Consider the following 18,178-nt stretch of genomic DNA (forward strand, 5'->3'; position numbering starts at 1 on the left):
CTGAGACAGGTTCTCACTCTGTCACTCAGGCTGGAATGCAGTGGTGCAATCATAGCTCACTGCAGTCTTGACCTCCAGGGCTCAAGCAATCCTCCCGCCTCAGCCTCCTGAGTAGCTACGACTACAGTAGTGTGCCATCATGCCTGAATAATCTAAAAAAAAATGTGTAGAGGTAGCATCCCACTATGTTGCTCAGGCTGGTCTTGAACTTCTTGGCCCTACTAGCATTATAGGCATGAACTACTGTACCCAGCCTGTATTACTTCTTTTTTTTGAGATGGAGTCTCGCCCTGTTGCCCAGGCTGGAGTGCAATGGCACGATCTCAGCTCCGCCTTGGGGGAGCCTCCCAGGTTCAAACTATTCTCCTGCCTCAGTCTCCTAGTAGCTGGGCTTTACAGGTGTCCACTACCATGCCCAGCTAATTTTTGTATTTTTAGTAGGGTCAGGGTTTCACCATGTTGGCCAGGCTGGTCTCGAACTCCCGACCTCGTGATCTGCCCACCTCAGCCTCCCAAAGTGTTGGGATTACAGGTGTGAGCCACCGCACCCAGACTCCCGCCTATATTATTTCTTGATCATGTCATCCTCTTTATTTTCTGTTCTTTTTGGAACTCCTATTAGCAAGACTTTAGATGGATGGCTCCACACATCTTTTATCTTTTCTCTCATATTTACTGTTCTTTATCTACTTGTCCTTTCTCAAATATTTCTTAACTCTTTTACTAATTTTCAAATTTGGATAATCATAGTTTTAATTTTCTCATTCCCTGATAATTCCTTTTTGAGGCATCCTTTCCTGTTTTATAATATGAATGCAATATCTTCACATATCTCACAGAGCAGTTAGTGCTTATGTGAAGTTTTACTCTATTTCTTCAGCTAGCTGGTTTTTTTTTTTTTTCTTAAGGAAAATTTGTATTATTTTAATTTTATATACAGAAAACTCAACAGTATGCGTTTAACCCAGTTTAGTGGCAAGTTCTTTAGCCTTTGCCTTTTCGAGCTTGGCGGTGCAAGCCACAGACTTGGGACCCAAGATACTGCCTCCCCAGTGACAGCGGATCTCATTGTATCTGCCGTTGTCATTGGTCCTGATAGCTTCCACCAGCTTAGCCAAAGCTCCTTTGTCTTCCAAGTTCACCTGTGTGAAGGCGACAGTGGTATAGGTCTTCCTGTGGACTAGACGGCCCAGTCTTCCCTTCCCCTTGATAATGCAGTAAGGGACCCCATTTTACAACACAGGGCAGGCAAGAAGACAACCAGCTCGAAGAAATCCACGTTGTGTGCAATCACCACCAGCTGAGCTTTCTTGTTCTCTACCAAGGTGGCAGGTGGTCTCTTAGTGGGGATGTCCCCTTTGCCAACAGCTCTCTTCTCAGCCTGGGCCAACAGCCTCTGCTTCTTCTCTTGCTTTGTCTCTGGTCTGTACTTGTAGGCCAGCTTAAGCAGCTGAGTAGCTGTTTGGCGGTTCAGGGTCTGGGTGAACTGGTTAATCGCAGGAGGCACTTTCAGCTGCTTATAGAGGATGGCTCTCTGCCGCTGCAACCTGACATAGCAGGCCATTTCACAAAGTAGGTGAGGTCTCTTTTGGGCTGAATGTCCTGTCCAATGCCAAAATTCTTAGGCCTTTTTTCAAAATTCACCACTTTCTTGGCCTCCCGCTTCTTCACAACAGCAGGGGCCAGAGCCACCTTCCCCTCCTTGGCCTTCTTTCCTTTCAGCAACTTGGGCGGCGGGAGACCAGTTAGCTGTTTTTTAACTTTTTCTCATTTTTAACCTTCATATTAGAAGCTTTCCTCACTTTTCTAGTAACCCTTGGTAGTCTGCTCTTTTTGTTTAATTTTAAAACTTTTTATTAGGGAAAATTTTCAATATACACAAAAGAAGAAAGAATAGAATAATGAGCTTCCTATGTGCTGAACCCCTGGCTTCAATCATTAGCACTATTTTTTTTAACCCATTTGCCTCCCCTCCACACACATACCTCTCCAAAGTTTGGAATTTTGTTTGTTTGGGTTTTTATTTTGTCTGCTCTTTTTTTTAACAGTTCAGCACTAATCAGGAATTCTGTGGACAGGGTTGAGGCTTGCTTGCTGGAAGACATCACTTGTGGGTGATTCACCAGAGAGGCAAGTCTTTTCCCTTAGATGACCCCAACATCAGTATGAGAGGTCTTTTTTCAAACCGGGTCATTCAGTTTCTTCAGAAAATAACTAAGTCTTGGGCCTGGACAGCCAGCATCTGAATGCAAATGTGTGAACAGGAAGGGGGCCTGCAGGCCCTTATGTAAACTCTTTCTACCACCTTGTCTCACAATGGCTCTGCACCACATCTGATCTCCCAGTTGCTAAGATGCTCTAAGGTTGGTGGGGTGAGTCATCTCTCTTCCTCTGGTATTCCCCTAAATGTATACTTGGCTTTCTCCACAAAAAAGTATGAGAAAGGACACTACACTCTCCATCTTATCTTCTAAAGTAGGGGGATAAGAGATACTGCCTAGAGTTCATGAACAAGAAATAAAGGTTTAACTGTAAATTACAAAGATAACTAAAAGAAAAACTAAAACAAAGGAAATCAATATGCTAGGTGGAATCAGAAAAGAAAGAGGGAGGCCAGGTGTGGTGGCTCAGGCCTGTTATCCTAGCACTTTGGGAGGCTGAGGCATGCTGATCACTTGAGCTCAGGAGTTTGAAGCCAGCCCAAGCAACATGGTGAAACCCTGTCTCTACAAAAAAACACAAAAATTAGCTGGGTGTGGTCATGCACAGCTAAGTCCCAGCTACTTGGGAGGCTGAGGTGGGAGGATGAGGTGTACCAGAGCACCGTCATCTCAGACAAACACTGCCACTTTAAGTTCCAGCTCCTTTTTTAAAACTCCTGGGCTCAAGAGATCCTTCCATCTCAGCCTCCCAAGCACTGGGATTACAGGCATGAGCCACTGTGCTCAGCCAAGACCTAAATGAAAATTCCTTAAACAGCTGGTAAGTCTGTTTAAAAACCAATTTGAAAAAAAAAAAAAAAGCTTTTCTGACAATTACGAACACATGTTCAATCTCTAGCAGACCAATTCAAAGATTCTCTCTGGCAGGGACATTTTATAAGATAATGGTTAGAGGACACTGTGAGATTCACTAGGAAAAGAACATGCACAGTTAAAGGTTACAAGACTCCTGACTGATAGTCTGCTGTTGGGTTGGATGACTGGTTTCCCAGAACATGTTTTAATCCTGTTATAATTTATTAGAAAATTGCTTTGGTTTTTTTTTTTTTTTTTTTTAAAGGAATGCTAATTTCTTCCCAAAAGGAGACTGTAAATTATCTCATGAAAAAAAGTTTTGTCACAGACCTGGCTTGGGGCAATTTGTTCTTTTATAAGTCTCTACAAATACTACCTAGACCAGCTCTGTCCAATAGAACATTCTTCATGATGGAAATGGTCTATATCTTTGCTGTTTAACGAAGAAGCCACTAGCCATATGGCTGCTGAGCACTTGAACTGTGGCTAATAGAGCTAAGCCACTCCAGTTTTAATTTTATTAAATTTCAAGTGAAATTTAAATGGCAACGTATGGCTAGCGGCCACTGTGCAGGATGGTGTGGATCTAAAGTGCCGTGGCTACCAGCTGCTCCTTACCCCAAGCCCTCCTCCTCTCTCTGCATTCCAGCCACTCTGGCCCACTTTTTCTCCCTAAAACATGCTGGCTCCTGCCACAGACACTTTGCATGTGTGGTCTCCTCTTCCTGAAATGTTCTTCCCTCACCTACTCCCCAGCCTCTTCATCTGGTACACGACTACTTTTCCTTCACTAACTAGGATTATCTTGTGCATTTATTTGCTCACTTGTTTATGGTTAATCTTTATGTCTCTCCACCACCATCACCCCAACCCACCCAACTCTGGAGCCTGAATACACATCACATTTGGGCAAGAACCCTGCCCACCCTGTCCATCTCTGTACTCCCACCAACTAGATAGAACACACTTGGCTCTCAGTGAGCATTTGGCTAATATCCAAAAGGTAAATGACATGTCACAATGTTGTTATCTCTCTCAGAGACTCCCAATTTCTATCTGTGACCCATTCTTGCTACTCTAATGTTGTCCCACATTTCCAACAGCCCGTGAGCATTTCTACTTAAATACCCTGCTGTCTACACATTAAATAATGTTATCTCCAGTCACCAGATTAACCTTCAGAAAGTTTGGCTCTACTTACGTCATATGACTCCAAACAAAGAAACCTTCAAAGGCATCTAAGAGAAAAATCAATTTTAAGGAAACACTGAACACACTATACATGCTGCAAGGTTCTTAGGCTCTTTGCACACCAATATAAAAAGAAAGCAAACAGAAATGTTTCTGCAAAGACACAAGCGAGAAAGTTCAAACTTACCACAAGTTCAAAAATGTCCATGAAGACAGAATGTCCCTTTGGTGTTTTCTCATTCAGGCTGGCAGGAGACCAGATCCAATAGAAGTAAGTGCCATCTGAAGACAGGTGCACAGTGCTCATGGTGCTGCCAATGGGGAGGTGATTGGCTGGCATTGGCACCACCTGGCATACCTGGGCATGAAAGGGAGGAAATCTCCATTAGAGCCACATATAAATTCTGATTAATCCTATCAGCTCATCATGAATGCCATTATGTCCAAGGTGAGAATTCACTAGGCTTTCTGGTCAAAATAGAATGGATATTTATCTCTAAGAATAATATACACAAATTACATAGCAAAAATATGAAAGTTCATACAATGGGCAATGCAGATGAAAAGGTTCTTGGGATTAATTCAAATTATTTTTTAATAGGAAAAAGTATTTACTAAACACTTTGAATCTGTTATGTATATGTGTTGTATCTAACACTTATTAAAAACAAAGTTTTAGAGAAGCAGTACTTTCTGAAATTTCTTTAGTAAATGAATTTAAGATAATTTTATTTAAAGGACAAGAACTGTGTCTTGTTCACCTCTGTATCTCCAGTACCTAATGGAAAGCCTAACTCAAAGTTATTTAATGAATATGGAAAGAAGGAAAAAAAGACAGCAAAAGAAAGCCAAGAGGAAAAGCTGAGAAGAGGGAGAAGGAGAAACAAAGTAAAAAATATAAAGGCCCATGACAGATCCTAACTTAGCACAGAAGGGCTTACTGAAATGCACCAAGTCCATCAGGAAGAAAAAAGAAACACCAACTCTGTATATTAAACATGAAGGCACGTGTTTCTAATATGAAACATTCTTCTGTTTCAGCATAATGAATAAGCTTTGCATCATTTCACGTTAAATGTGTAGCTACATACTAATTTTTACTGCCAAAGATAAGCACTTAAAATGATGGAACATTAGGACCACAAAAACCTGCTGGCTAGGTTTAAAAAAAAAAAAAATCCAGAAATAGAAGAGCTGAGAAACTCAAAATAAAAATAATTAGAGAAGGTCAGATGCCTTCAGAGAACAGAAGAACAGTGTTCAATTCCCCATTACTTTGGGAGGGGGCACTAGTTTTCCCAAGGCTATCTCTGACCCCTCAAGTGATTTCACGTGAACTTTTTTCCAGACCTGTTTTGTCTAGCTCAAAAGTAAAAACTCATTTAGTTGATGTAACCATACTTTGAACCTACAGTGCCAGGAAGACTAGAAAGTTGACAGCTACTAATTGGCCTGTGTTATCCCCAAAGTGCTCCATTCCAATGCACATATCTAGTTTGTGACCTACAGCCCTGCTTTCCTGGACAGTGTCAAAGTTTCTGCAACAACACTGAGGAACCCGGAATTACTTCAAATGTAAACCATGTTCTGAGATTTAACATCTGTTTAACTTCCAGTCTTATAACTTCTATTTCAAATGAGTATGAGACATTCTCATCTGACTGTACTTGTGACAAGAAATTAGGTTAATTGGGCATCTATTTGTTAATTTGTTCATTTTATTCATCCAACAATTATTGAGCACCTACTATTGTGCTCTGGAGATGACAGTGGTGAACAAGACTCAGTCCCTGTTCTCTAGGACAGGCAGTTGAGTGACAAGAAGAAATGTAACATTTCACTTAATTTCTAGATATGACTACTCTCTGAGCACTCCACAGATGCCACCTCTAATCATTTAATCCAACTTTGTTTGAAAGGCAGAAAGTTGCAGTGTAAAGAGTTCAAACTCCTGGGCAGAGAACCAAAGGTTCAAGTTCTGGTGCTGCTACTATTGGCTGTATGGCCTTAGGCAAGTTACTTAACCTCTCTGAGCTGTATTCTTTCACTCAACAATAAACATTTACTGAATGCTTACTAGGTGCCTAGACTCAGTTGCCTTATCTGTAAGATAAACCTACATAGCAATGCCTCGCAGGTAGGAAGAGGAAGAGTAGGTAAATTGCCTAGGCCAGGGCCTAGCAAATAGGAGATACTGAGGAATGGTAGTTACCATCATTGTTGTTATTATCAGTCAAATGTCAGGTACTGTGTTATGTTCTAGGGATATACAGATGAGTAGGACAGGGTCCATACCTAAAGGTGTGCATGGTCAGTGAAGTTTGACAGAAAAGCAGGTAACTGCAGTGTAAGATAGCAAGTGCCATGGCAGAGTGCTTACGAGAGCACTAAAGCCAAGCTCTCAATCCCTAGCACACAATGATTTTACTCTACACTCATTTCAAAGCTCCCTTTCCCACAGAGAGGCTGTTTAGAACAAATTGAATAAGGAAATGATGCCTTCCCAAAATAGATCTCGTTCAAAAAAAGAAAAAAGAAAAAAAAAAAAAAAAAGCTAGTATTTATACCATCTTTGACTGTTTAGAATTTTTTCTTAATTATAAAAAAAAGTTTGTTGTAGGCTGTAGAAACTTAGAGAACACATTCACTCAGTTCATATGGGAAAAGTCTAAGACATTAAATAAAAAGCAGAATGCCCAAACTATAACAATTAAAAGGATGCCACTCTGGGAGGAAAATATACCAACTGTATTATTATTACTTCTGATGATGTCAGGAACGAACTTTATTGCCTCTAAAATATATATATTTTTTAAATGCCTTGGTTTTCTGTTTACCTGAAGGGTGTTCTGGTCAATGACCTGGAAAAGGGAGTGAGGTTTATTATCGAAAGAGACAGGCCGGTGGAGAAGACTGCCACTGCCAAAAGCCACCCATCCTGGTTCCAACTCCTCATTCCGGCAGTACACAAAACCTCTGTGGAAGGAAACAGAGCACAGGCTGAATCACCCGGCTATGTCGGAACCTCACACAAGCTACAACAGACACAAACAACATTTTTGACCTAATTTTTAAAAATGATTAAGTATGTAGAACATCTGAAGGAAAGTGAATGTATTACATCAATTTGAGGACTGCAAAATTATAGCAAATATTGACTTTCCACAATAACTTAGAGGGGAGAAAAAGTTGGGGGAAAAGATCTAAATGTATACAAGGCTCTCAAACTGCAGTTTCTTTTGGCAACAGTTTATAGATCTTATATCCCAACTGAAAATCACTTGCCAATCCAATGTCAAACCCAAGTTCAAAGAGACTTAAGTAGAAAAATGTCCACGTATCAACATGGAGAAGTCACTGATATTGTTACAAAAATACTGATCACAGAGGACTTTCTGGCTGGAAACAATGATCTTAGGGCTACCAAACTCTTCTGGGCCAAAACAAGGCTAAAATGCATTAACAGAACAAGATGGGGAAAGGTGGCAATAAGAGAAGATTGGAATTATTTGAATTAGTTCAGACTTGTTATTTAGTTACTAGTCTATGGGGAGTCGGAATTTACCCCGTGTCTTCTTCAGAGATTTATGTAAGGAGGAAAATGTTCCAGCCCAATCATTTAGGAAGTTCCATGCAACTGACCTGAGAGTACCATGTAATCCAGACCCCAATTTGCTTACTCCTCTTCCAACTGAGTTAGTAGTATACAGGTAAAGACCGTCTGCCGTGAGACAGCGTCCCAAGTCAGCATCTGAAATCGTTTTTTCACAGGTAAATTATATATATGTTTTTTCAATTGGAATTATAAACATGCTTTTTCTAATGAAAAAGCCATTAGGAGGTTAAATGAAAGATTACCTCTCACTTCTAAAATAAGAGCTTCAGTGTGACTTTCAGGGAAGATGGCTTGAACCCCCAAATCAAACATCCAAAATGCATGTGGACCAGGGACCAAAATAAGGTCAGATAGTTACCAGCAGGGGAATGTGGTTTAGACCACCAAATGTTTTTCTTTCTTTTTTTTTTGAAAAGCATGTACTGAGTCAAGTCATTCCTAATTCTAATTTGAAATGACTAATCCTAACTCTAATTTGAAATGACTAAGAATACAGTACAACACTTTTATTAGTAATTGCATAGTAAGAGAGGCATGAGCTCTTATGAGCTCAGTAAGTGACTCTGAATCTCTTTGAACATCAGTTTCTTCATCTGTAAGATGTGGATAATAATAAGTACCTCAAGGGTTACAGTGTTGGCCAGATGAGATAATAGAGGTAAATACATCTATACTGCTCTCTGATGCAAAGCCAGTATTCCATAAATGGCAAATGAAATTGTGTTAATATACTAATGATATACACTAAATTACAATCTGCTTCTGTAGATTTTCCATTCAGAGATCCTAATTTTAGTCTCTGGAGGGACACAGCACAAAAGTTTAATATCTTTTCTATTTTAAAACAGCAATATGTTTCCCCTTAGCTCTGTCTTCCTCAATCTAAAACAGTATCTCTCTATATGATAGTAATTGGTTTAGTGACTCATATTCCAAAGAATTTGCCTTAAAATAGAGCTTATGGATAAAACCTTCAGTGTTTATTTTCATACTCATTCTGCTCACTATGTTTAAGTGGGGTCTTTCCACCTGAAGCATGCCATTTTAGCTGGAGGAAATGCAATGTCACACCATCAAATTAGTACTAAAAATGCTATTAGCTTAAAAATTCAGTCTACTAATCTGAGACAACTGGGACCTGTACCTATTGGTTCCTCAATAAAAAAATTTGTTAAAGTGGGTAACCATTTTTAAAACACTAATTTCACACCTTAAACATTGTAATTTAAAGCTCATAGACTACATTTATTCCTCAATCTTTAGATTAAGGCCCAAGGCCTTCTGGGTATGGCTCTGTCGAGGGGCAAAAGTGAAAAGGACAAACAAAACAAGATTGGCCAGGAGTAGATACTTGTTGAAGCTGAGTAATGAGTACACAGGGCTTATTATAGTGTTCTCTCAACTTCAGTCGAATGTAGAATGTTCCAATATTACAAGTTACATTGCAGCTGGGCACGGTGGCTCATGTCTGTAATCCCAACACTTTGGGAGGCCAAGGCAGGCAGATCACCTGAAGTCAGGAGTTCAAGACCAGCCTGGCCAACATGGCGAAACCCCATCTCTACTAAAAACACACAAATTAGCCAGGCATGGTGGTGGGCACTTGTAATCCCAGCTACCATGGAGGCTGAGGCAGGAGAATCGCTTGAACCTGGGAGGCAGGGGTTGTAGTGAGCCAAGATCGCGCCATTGCACTCTAGCCTGGGCAACGAGAGCGAACCTCCATCTCAAAAAAAAAAAAAAAAAAAATTACGTAAATTAGTCTAAAAACTATTATAAGAAAAACAGGCCAGGTGCCGTGGATCGCACCTGTAATCCTGGCACTTCAGGAAGCAGAGGTGATGGGAGGATGGCTTGAGCCTAGGAGTTAAAGACCAGCTTGGGCAACAAAGCGAGATCCTAGTCTCTACATAAACAAACAAACAAACAAACAAACAAACAAAGAAATAAATAATCCAGGCCTGTTGGTGTGTGCCTGTGGTCCCAGCTACCTAGAAGGCTAAGGTGGAAGGATGGCTTGAGCCTGGAAAGCCGAGGCTGCAGTTGTGATTGCACCACTGCACTCCAACTTGGGCAACAGAGCAAGACCCCATCTCGAAAAAAAAAAAAAAAGAAAAGCAAGAAAAGAAAAAAAAGAGAGAGAAAAAAAAGAAAACCATTCTCTCCCTAGACGCAAAACCAAAAGTTCAGGAAAATGAAAGCAAACAGACCAGCTTAATACCATCCTCCTCAGTGAGAAACTACACCCAGAAAGATACCAAATGGAGTTTTTTAAAAGGAGAAAATCAAGAAAGAAGTTTTCTGTGTTAAGAAGTTGGAGCCTATAATGTCTGAGAACTTCTTGGGTACTGCAGGCATCTCCCTCTCCTGTTGACTCTGGTTGAGTCAGTGAAGGAAATAAACCATACCTAAAAGCCTTGCCTCTTCTTCTCCACACACTCGCATGCCTGTTTAGAAGAAATAGTAGACCATGGAAAGGCACAAGCCCTGGGCTGAGAGATGCGAGGGGGCCTGCCGCTTAGATTCTCCTCTGTGCTGGTGGGGTTGCCCAGGAAGGCTGCCCCATGGAGGGTGGGAAATGAAAGGGAGGGAGGAACAGACTCTCAATCCCACACCTGATGAACGCCAGTTTCTTAGAGACTCACTTCGTGGAGTCTTTCTAAAACATTCAATTTCTTAATGGCAACTATTTCCTTTTTTTTTTTTTCATTCCTATTTCATCAGTTATGTAAGATTTAATGATATTATCACAACAGTAAGTACCAGTTACAATTAACAAACTGGTTTGGGAGTAAGCCTGCAACTCCACTGGTGGGAGCAGAGCTGACCAGCCCTGTGGGTTCAGTGGACCACGGCAGGGCAGCAGCCTAGACATTTTATTGAGTGAATGGAGAGGTCTAACCCATCTGGCAAGCCCGTTAAGACAGCTTCTGCCATTTGTTGAGATAATGTAAGAAACTGACATGTAATATTGTAAAGCTCTGTAAAAACATTTTAACCTAGCCTACTTGTTTAAAGGAGATGTTAACAATGCATGCTCCCTTGAACCTCTTCATTTTTTGCTTTTAGAACAGGAGAGCTCATTAACACACAGAAAAATTACTAAAGGAAATATTATCAAGCAGTAAGAACTGATATTCTATTAGCAGACAAGAAAATTCAACTTAAGGCTATCATACCCAAACTCAAATATCCAGTAGTCAATTTAAGTAATTCATGGCTCCTTGGCAAGAGTGTATGGATGATACCTTTTCCTTGTGATAATAAAACCTATCCATTTTCTTACATCACCAGTATCAGCTTTTATACTTTTACTGATAAAGCAGACAATGAACATACTGAATAGAAATCTTGAGCTCTTAATTAAAAGGAACACACAAAGTTATATCCCAATCATTTGCTACAGTGATCTAAAACCACTTTATTTACATCTTACTATTAATCACAGGACAAAAACTTTTACATTACCTTTATTTTCAGAACTGGAGCCAGTGTTGCTATCTGGCGCAGGCAACATGTCTTCATAACCCCATGACACTATGTGTTTGCCCCCAAGCAAACAGGAGGGAGATCCAGGCCCCCCTTCCAAAAGCAACAGCCTATATGGGACAGAAAGAAAATCACAAAGACACTGAGACAATCCATTTCAGCAAGAAGTATACCTGTTACCCCAAAGAGTAGAAACCAAAATCTTAAAACTAAGATGTATAATATTTTATAGAAATATTATTCAAAAAAGATATTCACAGTATTTTTATTTTTTATTTTTCTTTTTTTTAGACAGAGTCTCGCTCTGTCACCCAGGCTGGAGTGCAGTGGTGCGATCTCAGCTCACTGCAACCTCTGCCTCCTGGGTTCATGCCATTCTCCTGCCTCAGCCTCCTGAGTAGCTGGGATTATAGGCACCCGCCACCACACCTGGCTAGTTTTTTTGTATTTTTAGTAGAGATGGGGTTTTGCCATGTTGGCAGGCTGGTCTTGAACTCTTGACCTTAAGTGATCCTCCCGCCTCGACCTCCCAAAGTGCTGAGATTACAGGCATGAGCCATCACACCCAGCTACAATATTTTTAAATTAAAAAATTACGGAGCTGTGTTTATAAAAACGTTACAATAAAATTATACCTGTGCGTAAAGTGTACTATTTTATGTGTATTTTTGTGTGTGAGAGAGAGACAGAGTGGGTTATGAATTAGGAAGCATATGTACCAAAACGTTAGGAGTAGTTATCTTTGGGTAATGAGATTATGAATGATTTTCACTTTCTTCTTTATACCTTAATATATTATCATCTCAAAATTTACATCAGAATTCATTATAAGCTATTGGATTTTTATTTTTTGAAACAGAGTCTCGCCCTGTCACCCAGGCTGGAGTGCAGTGGTGTGATCTCGGCTCACTGTAACCTCTGCCTCACAGCCTCAAGCAATCCTCCTGCTTCAGCCTCCCTAATAGCTGGGACCACAAGCACGTACCACCACACTCATGAGTTATTGTGTCCCACCAGCTATGGCATTTTTAAAGACATTGAACTAAAAAATAATGAAAAATAACATGCTCTAAAAACTTTCCAAAAAGGAAAGATAAAAAATAAAATTCTTACTTAAGAAGGTAAACATGAGTCTATACTGATTTAAAAATCAATCACTAATTGATAAGAGTTTAGCAATCTACTTAATAAAGGAAGCATTTGGCACAAATCTGCCTAGTTTGGAAGGAGGATAAGGATACAAAATGACAGCTTACCTATATAGCACGTCAGCTACAGGCAGGGACCCTAGATCCGTCTGTTTCTGTAATAGATGGACTGTATGGACGAAAGTTTTCAATGATCCCCTAAAAATAAAAGGAAAGAACAGTAAATCATCAAAATTTAAAGTCAAATAATTTAGGTCATTAATGCTAATTTAATTAACCACATGGAAAAGTTCCAAAATGTGTCTCTCTGCTTCTGCTGGTCAGATGATGTGCTGTACAAAATATACTTGATTATTAACTATCACCATTGGTTCAAACACAAAGATACAATGAAAACAACACTATGCCAATTATGAAGGAGTTCTCCTTGCATTTGGAAAAGTAAACAATTTTCCCCTAACATAAAAGTTCAAAACCATAAGGCTCGAGCACAGAGAACTTGTGGCTATTATGCTTGGTTACTCTATCACCAACTCACGCTCTGGAGGATCATAGAGTCTAACAGTATTTCCAGACTTGATTTTCAAATCTTTGCTAAGTTCATTCATTTTGAAAAACAGCTCACTAAACTCCATCACATTAAATATGACCAGAAGGAATATATTCAAATAAATATCACATTAAATATGACCAGAAGGAATATATTCAAATAAATAATGCTTTGTGCTGAGAGATGCTCCTTCTGCATCCCTCTGACTGCACATAGCTGTAATATTTGCAACAGGGCTCACCATTACCAGAATTCCTTGTGGTTTCCAAGACTCAAGGCTCTAGGAAGTCTGTCATATGGTCAGCAAGATCTAAAAGAAGGTGCTTTTAAGATGCACAGACTTACCTGGCTGCAATCCAAGTACAAATCACCACAAGAACACTTCCTGAACTAAATGATCGCCTGTATCAGATGGGCTGACTTCAACTTGCTGCCTTAGTCTCTTAGCCAAGGTTTTAATTGCTGGGTATCACATGCCTAAACACCAATAGAAATGGAATACCTAATGCAGAACCAAGTAGGCCTAGAGTCCTCCTCTTAATTGCCCCTCTCGCTATCTCTAGTTTCAGAGAATAAAAATCAAAGAATAGCATTAATAGAAGGCAAGGAGGCAGCAGATAGAGCAGAAAAACAAGTTGGAATCGGGACACATGGGTTCTAAAACCTGGCTCTGCCACTCACCAGTTGCACAATCTCAGTCCCGTCACCTAACTCCTATGGATTTTTGCTTCTTCATCTGCCCAGCAGGGACACTTCCCTGGGGAACAGTGAGGTTTAAAATAAAAAAGCAAAACCTTTAACATTTGGAAAGTTTAGAACTATTAACCAACTCCAAGGAATTACTACCTGCCAGATGCAATCAGATTTGTTTTTTTAAAAGAGACAGGGTCTGGCTGGGTGCAGTGACTCACACCTGCAATCCCAGAACTTTGGGAGGCTGAGGCAGGAGGATTGCTTGAACCCAGAAGTTCAAGGTTGCAGTGACCTATGATCACACCACTGCACTCCAGCTCGGGCAACAGAATGAGACCATGTCTTTTAAAAAAAAAAAAAAAAGGAGACAGGGTCTCATTACGTTGCCTAGACTGGTCTCGAACTCCTGGCCTCAAGAGATCCTCTTGCTTCAGCCTCCCAAAGTGCTGAAATTATAGACATGAGCCACCATACCCAGCCTTCGATCAGATTTTAAGAGTAAAATGTAAAGTCCTTCCATGGATCACAAGCCCCTATGTGATCTGAGTCCTGCCAACCTCATCTCCTGCCCCTCTCCTTCTACCATCACGTTCCAGAAACCCTGCCCACTGTGCTGTCCCCTCAGCTACCCCAGGCACAAGAAGAATGTCAGTTTTGTCACTCGCCACTCCATTTATGTGGAACTCTCTGCTGCTGGCTGTTTCTCATCATCCAGGGCCAAGTGTTACCTCTTCAGTAAGGCCTTCCCTGGCATCTCCAGCTAATGCTGCTCCCTACCGCCACAGTCATTCTCTATCAAAATATCTGTCTTTTCATATAGTGAATATTCCTCTCTACAATGATCTTTTACCTATATTTGTTGCTCACGGTCTGCCTCCCTCACTCTTACATAAACTCTGCAATATTAGGCACGGTCTAACTGCTCTCCACGGTATCCCTACCACCAAGAGAATGCCTTCCATGCAGTAAGTAAGCAATAAGGTTTTGCAGAATGACTCACCCTGAGTCCATTCAACCATAAGCTCTGTGAGGTAAGAAACCTAGAATCACTACATCCCTAAGACTGGACAAGATTCCCGCACATCAGAAATGTTCAATAAATGTTAGTTGGTTGAATGAATAAACATCTTCATAATAATTTTGGGGAATGGTTACTCTGTCTTTGAGAGCATCAACCAAAAAATTCAATAATATGCCACTAATAACTTTAGTAAGATGATCTAACACTGAAAAGCACATGACTTCTGAAGTCCAGAACAATGTATTAGCAATAAAATGTAGGAACCATGTAAAAAAAAAACACACAAGAAGAATAAATAAATAAAAACATCCATTTCAACATTTCTGCTGAATGAAATTTAGAATCTCAAGTACAGGAAGTAATTTCAATAACTATCTTTGGTATAGACTGAATTTGGGTACATAATAAAAATGTGAGTTTTATGAACCAACGATTAATAACTTAAACTGTTTGAAACTAAAGAGTTGATAATTATTCCTAACATCCTAAATCTGTCTAAAGATAGTACTGTCTAAAAGCAAATTTTCTCAAATGGAATTTTCACATTGATAACAGATCTCGGACTTGAAATTGTCTCTGCATATGCAGAAAATAAATCAATCCAATATAAAGTCTTTACAAGGAAACTTATTTCAGTACCACACAATGACTTAAATTAAGCACATGTCAGGATTCACAAACCACAGTTTCAGGGGATCTAAAACTAGGCTATGACAGCTTGCTCAGAGCAAAGAAACTTACAATAAATACTGGTGCCATTTTGCCTTAAAAAAAGCCCTTGAGATGCAATCATTTGAAGGTCTACTTTGAAACTATAAAGAGAAAAACAGGGGAAGAAGACTTATAACTAAGAACTTCATAATTATTCAAGAAAAATTCTCCCACAAATGTTTGGCTAAAAGAAAGAAGATCCCAACCAAGGAAAAAATTCTATGGAAGACAGACAGAATAGTGACACTAGTCTGTCAGGCTGTGGTCCTAACTGTTCTCTAGGCAATTAGTCTAGAGGAAAACAAAGGTAGTGAAACTTCTTTCTCACAAACAGATGCCAGTGATCATATGGGTCACTGGGTAGAAGAATGTATATTCCTAGAAAAGCAACTCCAGGCCTGGCGGGGTGGCTCATGCCTGTAATCCCACCGAGGCCAGCAGACTGCTTAACCTCAGGAGTTTGAGAGCAGCCTGGGCAACAAAGGGAAATCCTGTCTCTACCAAAGATACACAAAATTAGCCAGCCATGGTGGCAGGTGCCTGTAGTCCCAGCTACTCGGGAGGCTGAGGTGGGAGGATCACTTGAGCCAGGGAGGCAGAAGTTACAGTGAGCTCAGATCATATCACTGTACTTCAGCCTAGTCTTTGAGAGCAACACTCCATCTCAAAAAAAATAAAAAAAGAGAATAGGCCAGGCACAGTGGCTCATGCCTGTATCCCAGTACTTTCGGAGGCTGAGGTGGGCGGATCACCTCAGGTCAGGAATTTGAGACCAGTCTGGCCAACATGATGAAACCCTATCTCTACTAAAAATACAAAAAATTTAGTTGGGCACCTGTAATCCCAGCTACTCGGGAGGCTGAGGCAGGAGAATCACTTGAATCCGGGAGGTGGAAGTTGCAGTGAGCCAAGATCATGCCACTGCACTCCAGCCTGGGTGACAGAGTGAGACTGTCTCAAAAAAAAGAGAAGAGAAGAGAAGAGAAGAGTAGAGAAGAGAAGAGAAGAGAAGAGAAGAGAAGAGAAGAGAAGAGAAGAGAAGAAAAGAAAAAGAAAAGAGAAAAGCAAAAAGAAAAAGAAAAGAGAAAAGCAAAAAGAAAAGCAACTCTAAGCATATTTCCTATTGACAGTGGGCTGATGACTTGTACATGAAGAACAGCATACTACTTTTTTTTTTTTTTTTAAAGACAGAGTCTTGGTCTGTCACCCAGGTTAGGGTGCAGTGGTGCCAACTTGGCTCATTGCAACCTCCACTTCCTGGGTTTAAATGATTCTCCTGCCTCAGCCTCCAGGTAGCTGGGATTACAGGCGCCCACCACAGCGCCCAGCTAATTTTTGTATTTTTAGTAGAGACAGGGTTTCACCATGTTGGCCAGGGCAGTCTAGAACTCCTAACCTCAAGTGATCTGCTCACCTCAGCCTCCCAAAGTGCTAGGATTACAAGCATGAGCCACCACGTCCGGCCATATGTACTACTATTAAATCTGGATATATACTGAGAAATCTTCCAATTAAAGTGATCAAAACAAGTATTAGGTCCAAAAATATAATTTGTGATCAATTTTGTGATGGAGTCCAGGTGAATAATAGCTCACTAACTTGCTGATGTACTTCTTATAGACAAGCATGAAAAATTAATACCTCTATAAATTTTTGACCATCCTCCTAGGAGAAGCAGACATAACATCCTCTGCTAACTACCTGATGTAAAACACTAACCGTCTAAGGGACGATTAGATATGTCAAGGGTTGATTCTCCCTTTTCTGCTGTTTAAGCTGTTATCATGGTATACCAGAAATGGAAAACGTGAACTTGGGTTCCAGCTCAGGCACCTGGTGCCAAGTTTGGCAAAAGCATCTCATGCACTGTCAAGGCGGTGAAATTCAATACTGAAAACAAAGAAGGACTTCTAAATGTTAAGACTTCTGTCAAATATACTTGGCCTCTTCTTCATTCACCCAAACCAGGTGGCAGTAGTCACAGGGTCACCAAATGATACATTCGATTTTCCTTACCTGGCACAAGCCAAAGCCACCAGGGCAGCAGCAGCATTTTCTTTTTGCTTATGTGGGATGTGTCGGCCTGTGTCAGAAGTCTCCTCTAGCCAAGAGCACAGCAAAGTTTCAATTCCATTGAGACAGTCAGCAGGCTCCTTGGTCAAGCTCAAAGGCTGGCAGTCACGAAGGCAGTTCAATAGCACCTCAGCAGTTATGTTACAGAGAGAGGGGTCTGTTCTACTCTGGGACTGAATAAGGGGGAAGACCAGTAGGAGCCCCATCCTTGATGTGAAGGGCGCTTGCTCAGGTTGCTGCAACAAGCCCTGGCGTTTGAGCAGGGCCAAAGTTTCCTCATCACCTGAACTTTCCCTTTCATGCTGTTCTTCTAAGGCCAGCTGGCGCTGGGCATTCCACAGTCCTCGCAAGGCATTCAGGCGGTATTCCAGCAGCCGGGCATAGGCATTGCTCTGATTCCCACAAACAGAGCGCAAACGTTCTGCTAATTCCGACGGGTTCTTGGTCTCAAAGGTTAAAATCTAAGGAAAAAGACAATGGAGAAGTGGGTAAATATTACTTTCACTAAAGTCATCTAAGGAAGAATGTATGCTTAACGATATCCCAAAATAGTCCACGCCAAAAATTATTTTAATTACAATCAAATGGAAAACATGTACTGTAAAGCCATTTATTTGCTGATGGAGTTGTTCCCCCTTTGGCTTTTCTGTTAATGCTTCTGTGAAAACT

The 18,178-nt window shown here is 40.6% G+C and overlaps 1 protein-coding gene across 1 annotated transcript in view; it reads right to left on the bottom strand.

Annotated features, from left to right (window-relative positions):
- Positions 1-17,966, bottom strand: part of HECTD4 (HECT domain containing E3 ubiquitin protein ligase 4) — a 159,789-nt gene extending 141,823 nt beyond the window's left edge. The window contains 6 exon segments of the mRNA XM_011997903.1: positions 4,396-4,566; positions 7,046-7,184; positions 7,851-7,959; positions 11,293-11,423; positions 12,570-12,659; positions 17,453-17,966. Coding sequence (XP_011853293.1) covers positions 4,396-4,566; positions 7,046-7,184; positions 7,851-7,959; positions 11,293-11,423; positions 12,570-12,659; positions 17,453-17,715 — 903 coding nt within the window. The 5' untranslated portion in view covers positions 17,716-17,966.
- Between the last annotated feature and the right edge of the window lie 212 nt (positions 17,967-18,178).

This window comes from Mandrillus leucophaeus, unplaced genomic scaffold (genome assembly GCF_000951045.1).
Source record: "Mandrillus leucophaeus isolate KB7577 unplaced genomic scaffold, Mleu.le_1.0 Scaffold55, whole genome shotgun sequence".
In the NCBI taxonomy this organism is placed as follows: Eukaryota; Metazoa; Chordata; class Mammalia; order Primates; family Cercopithecidae; genus Mandrillus; species Mandrillus leucophaeus.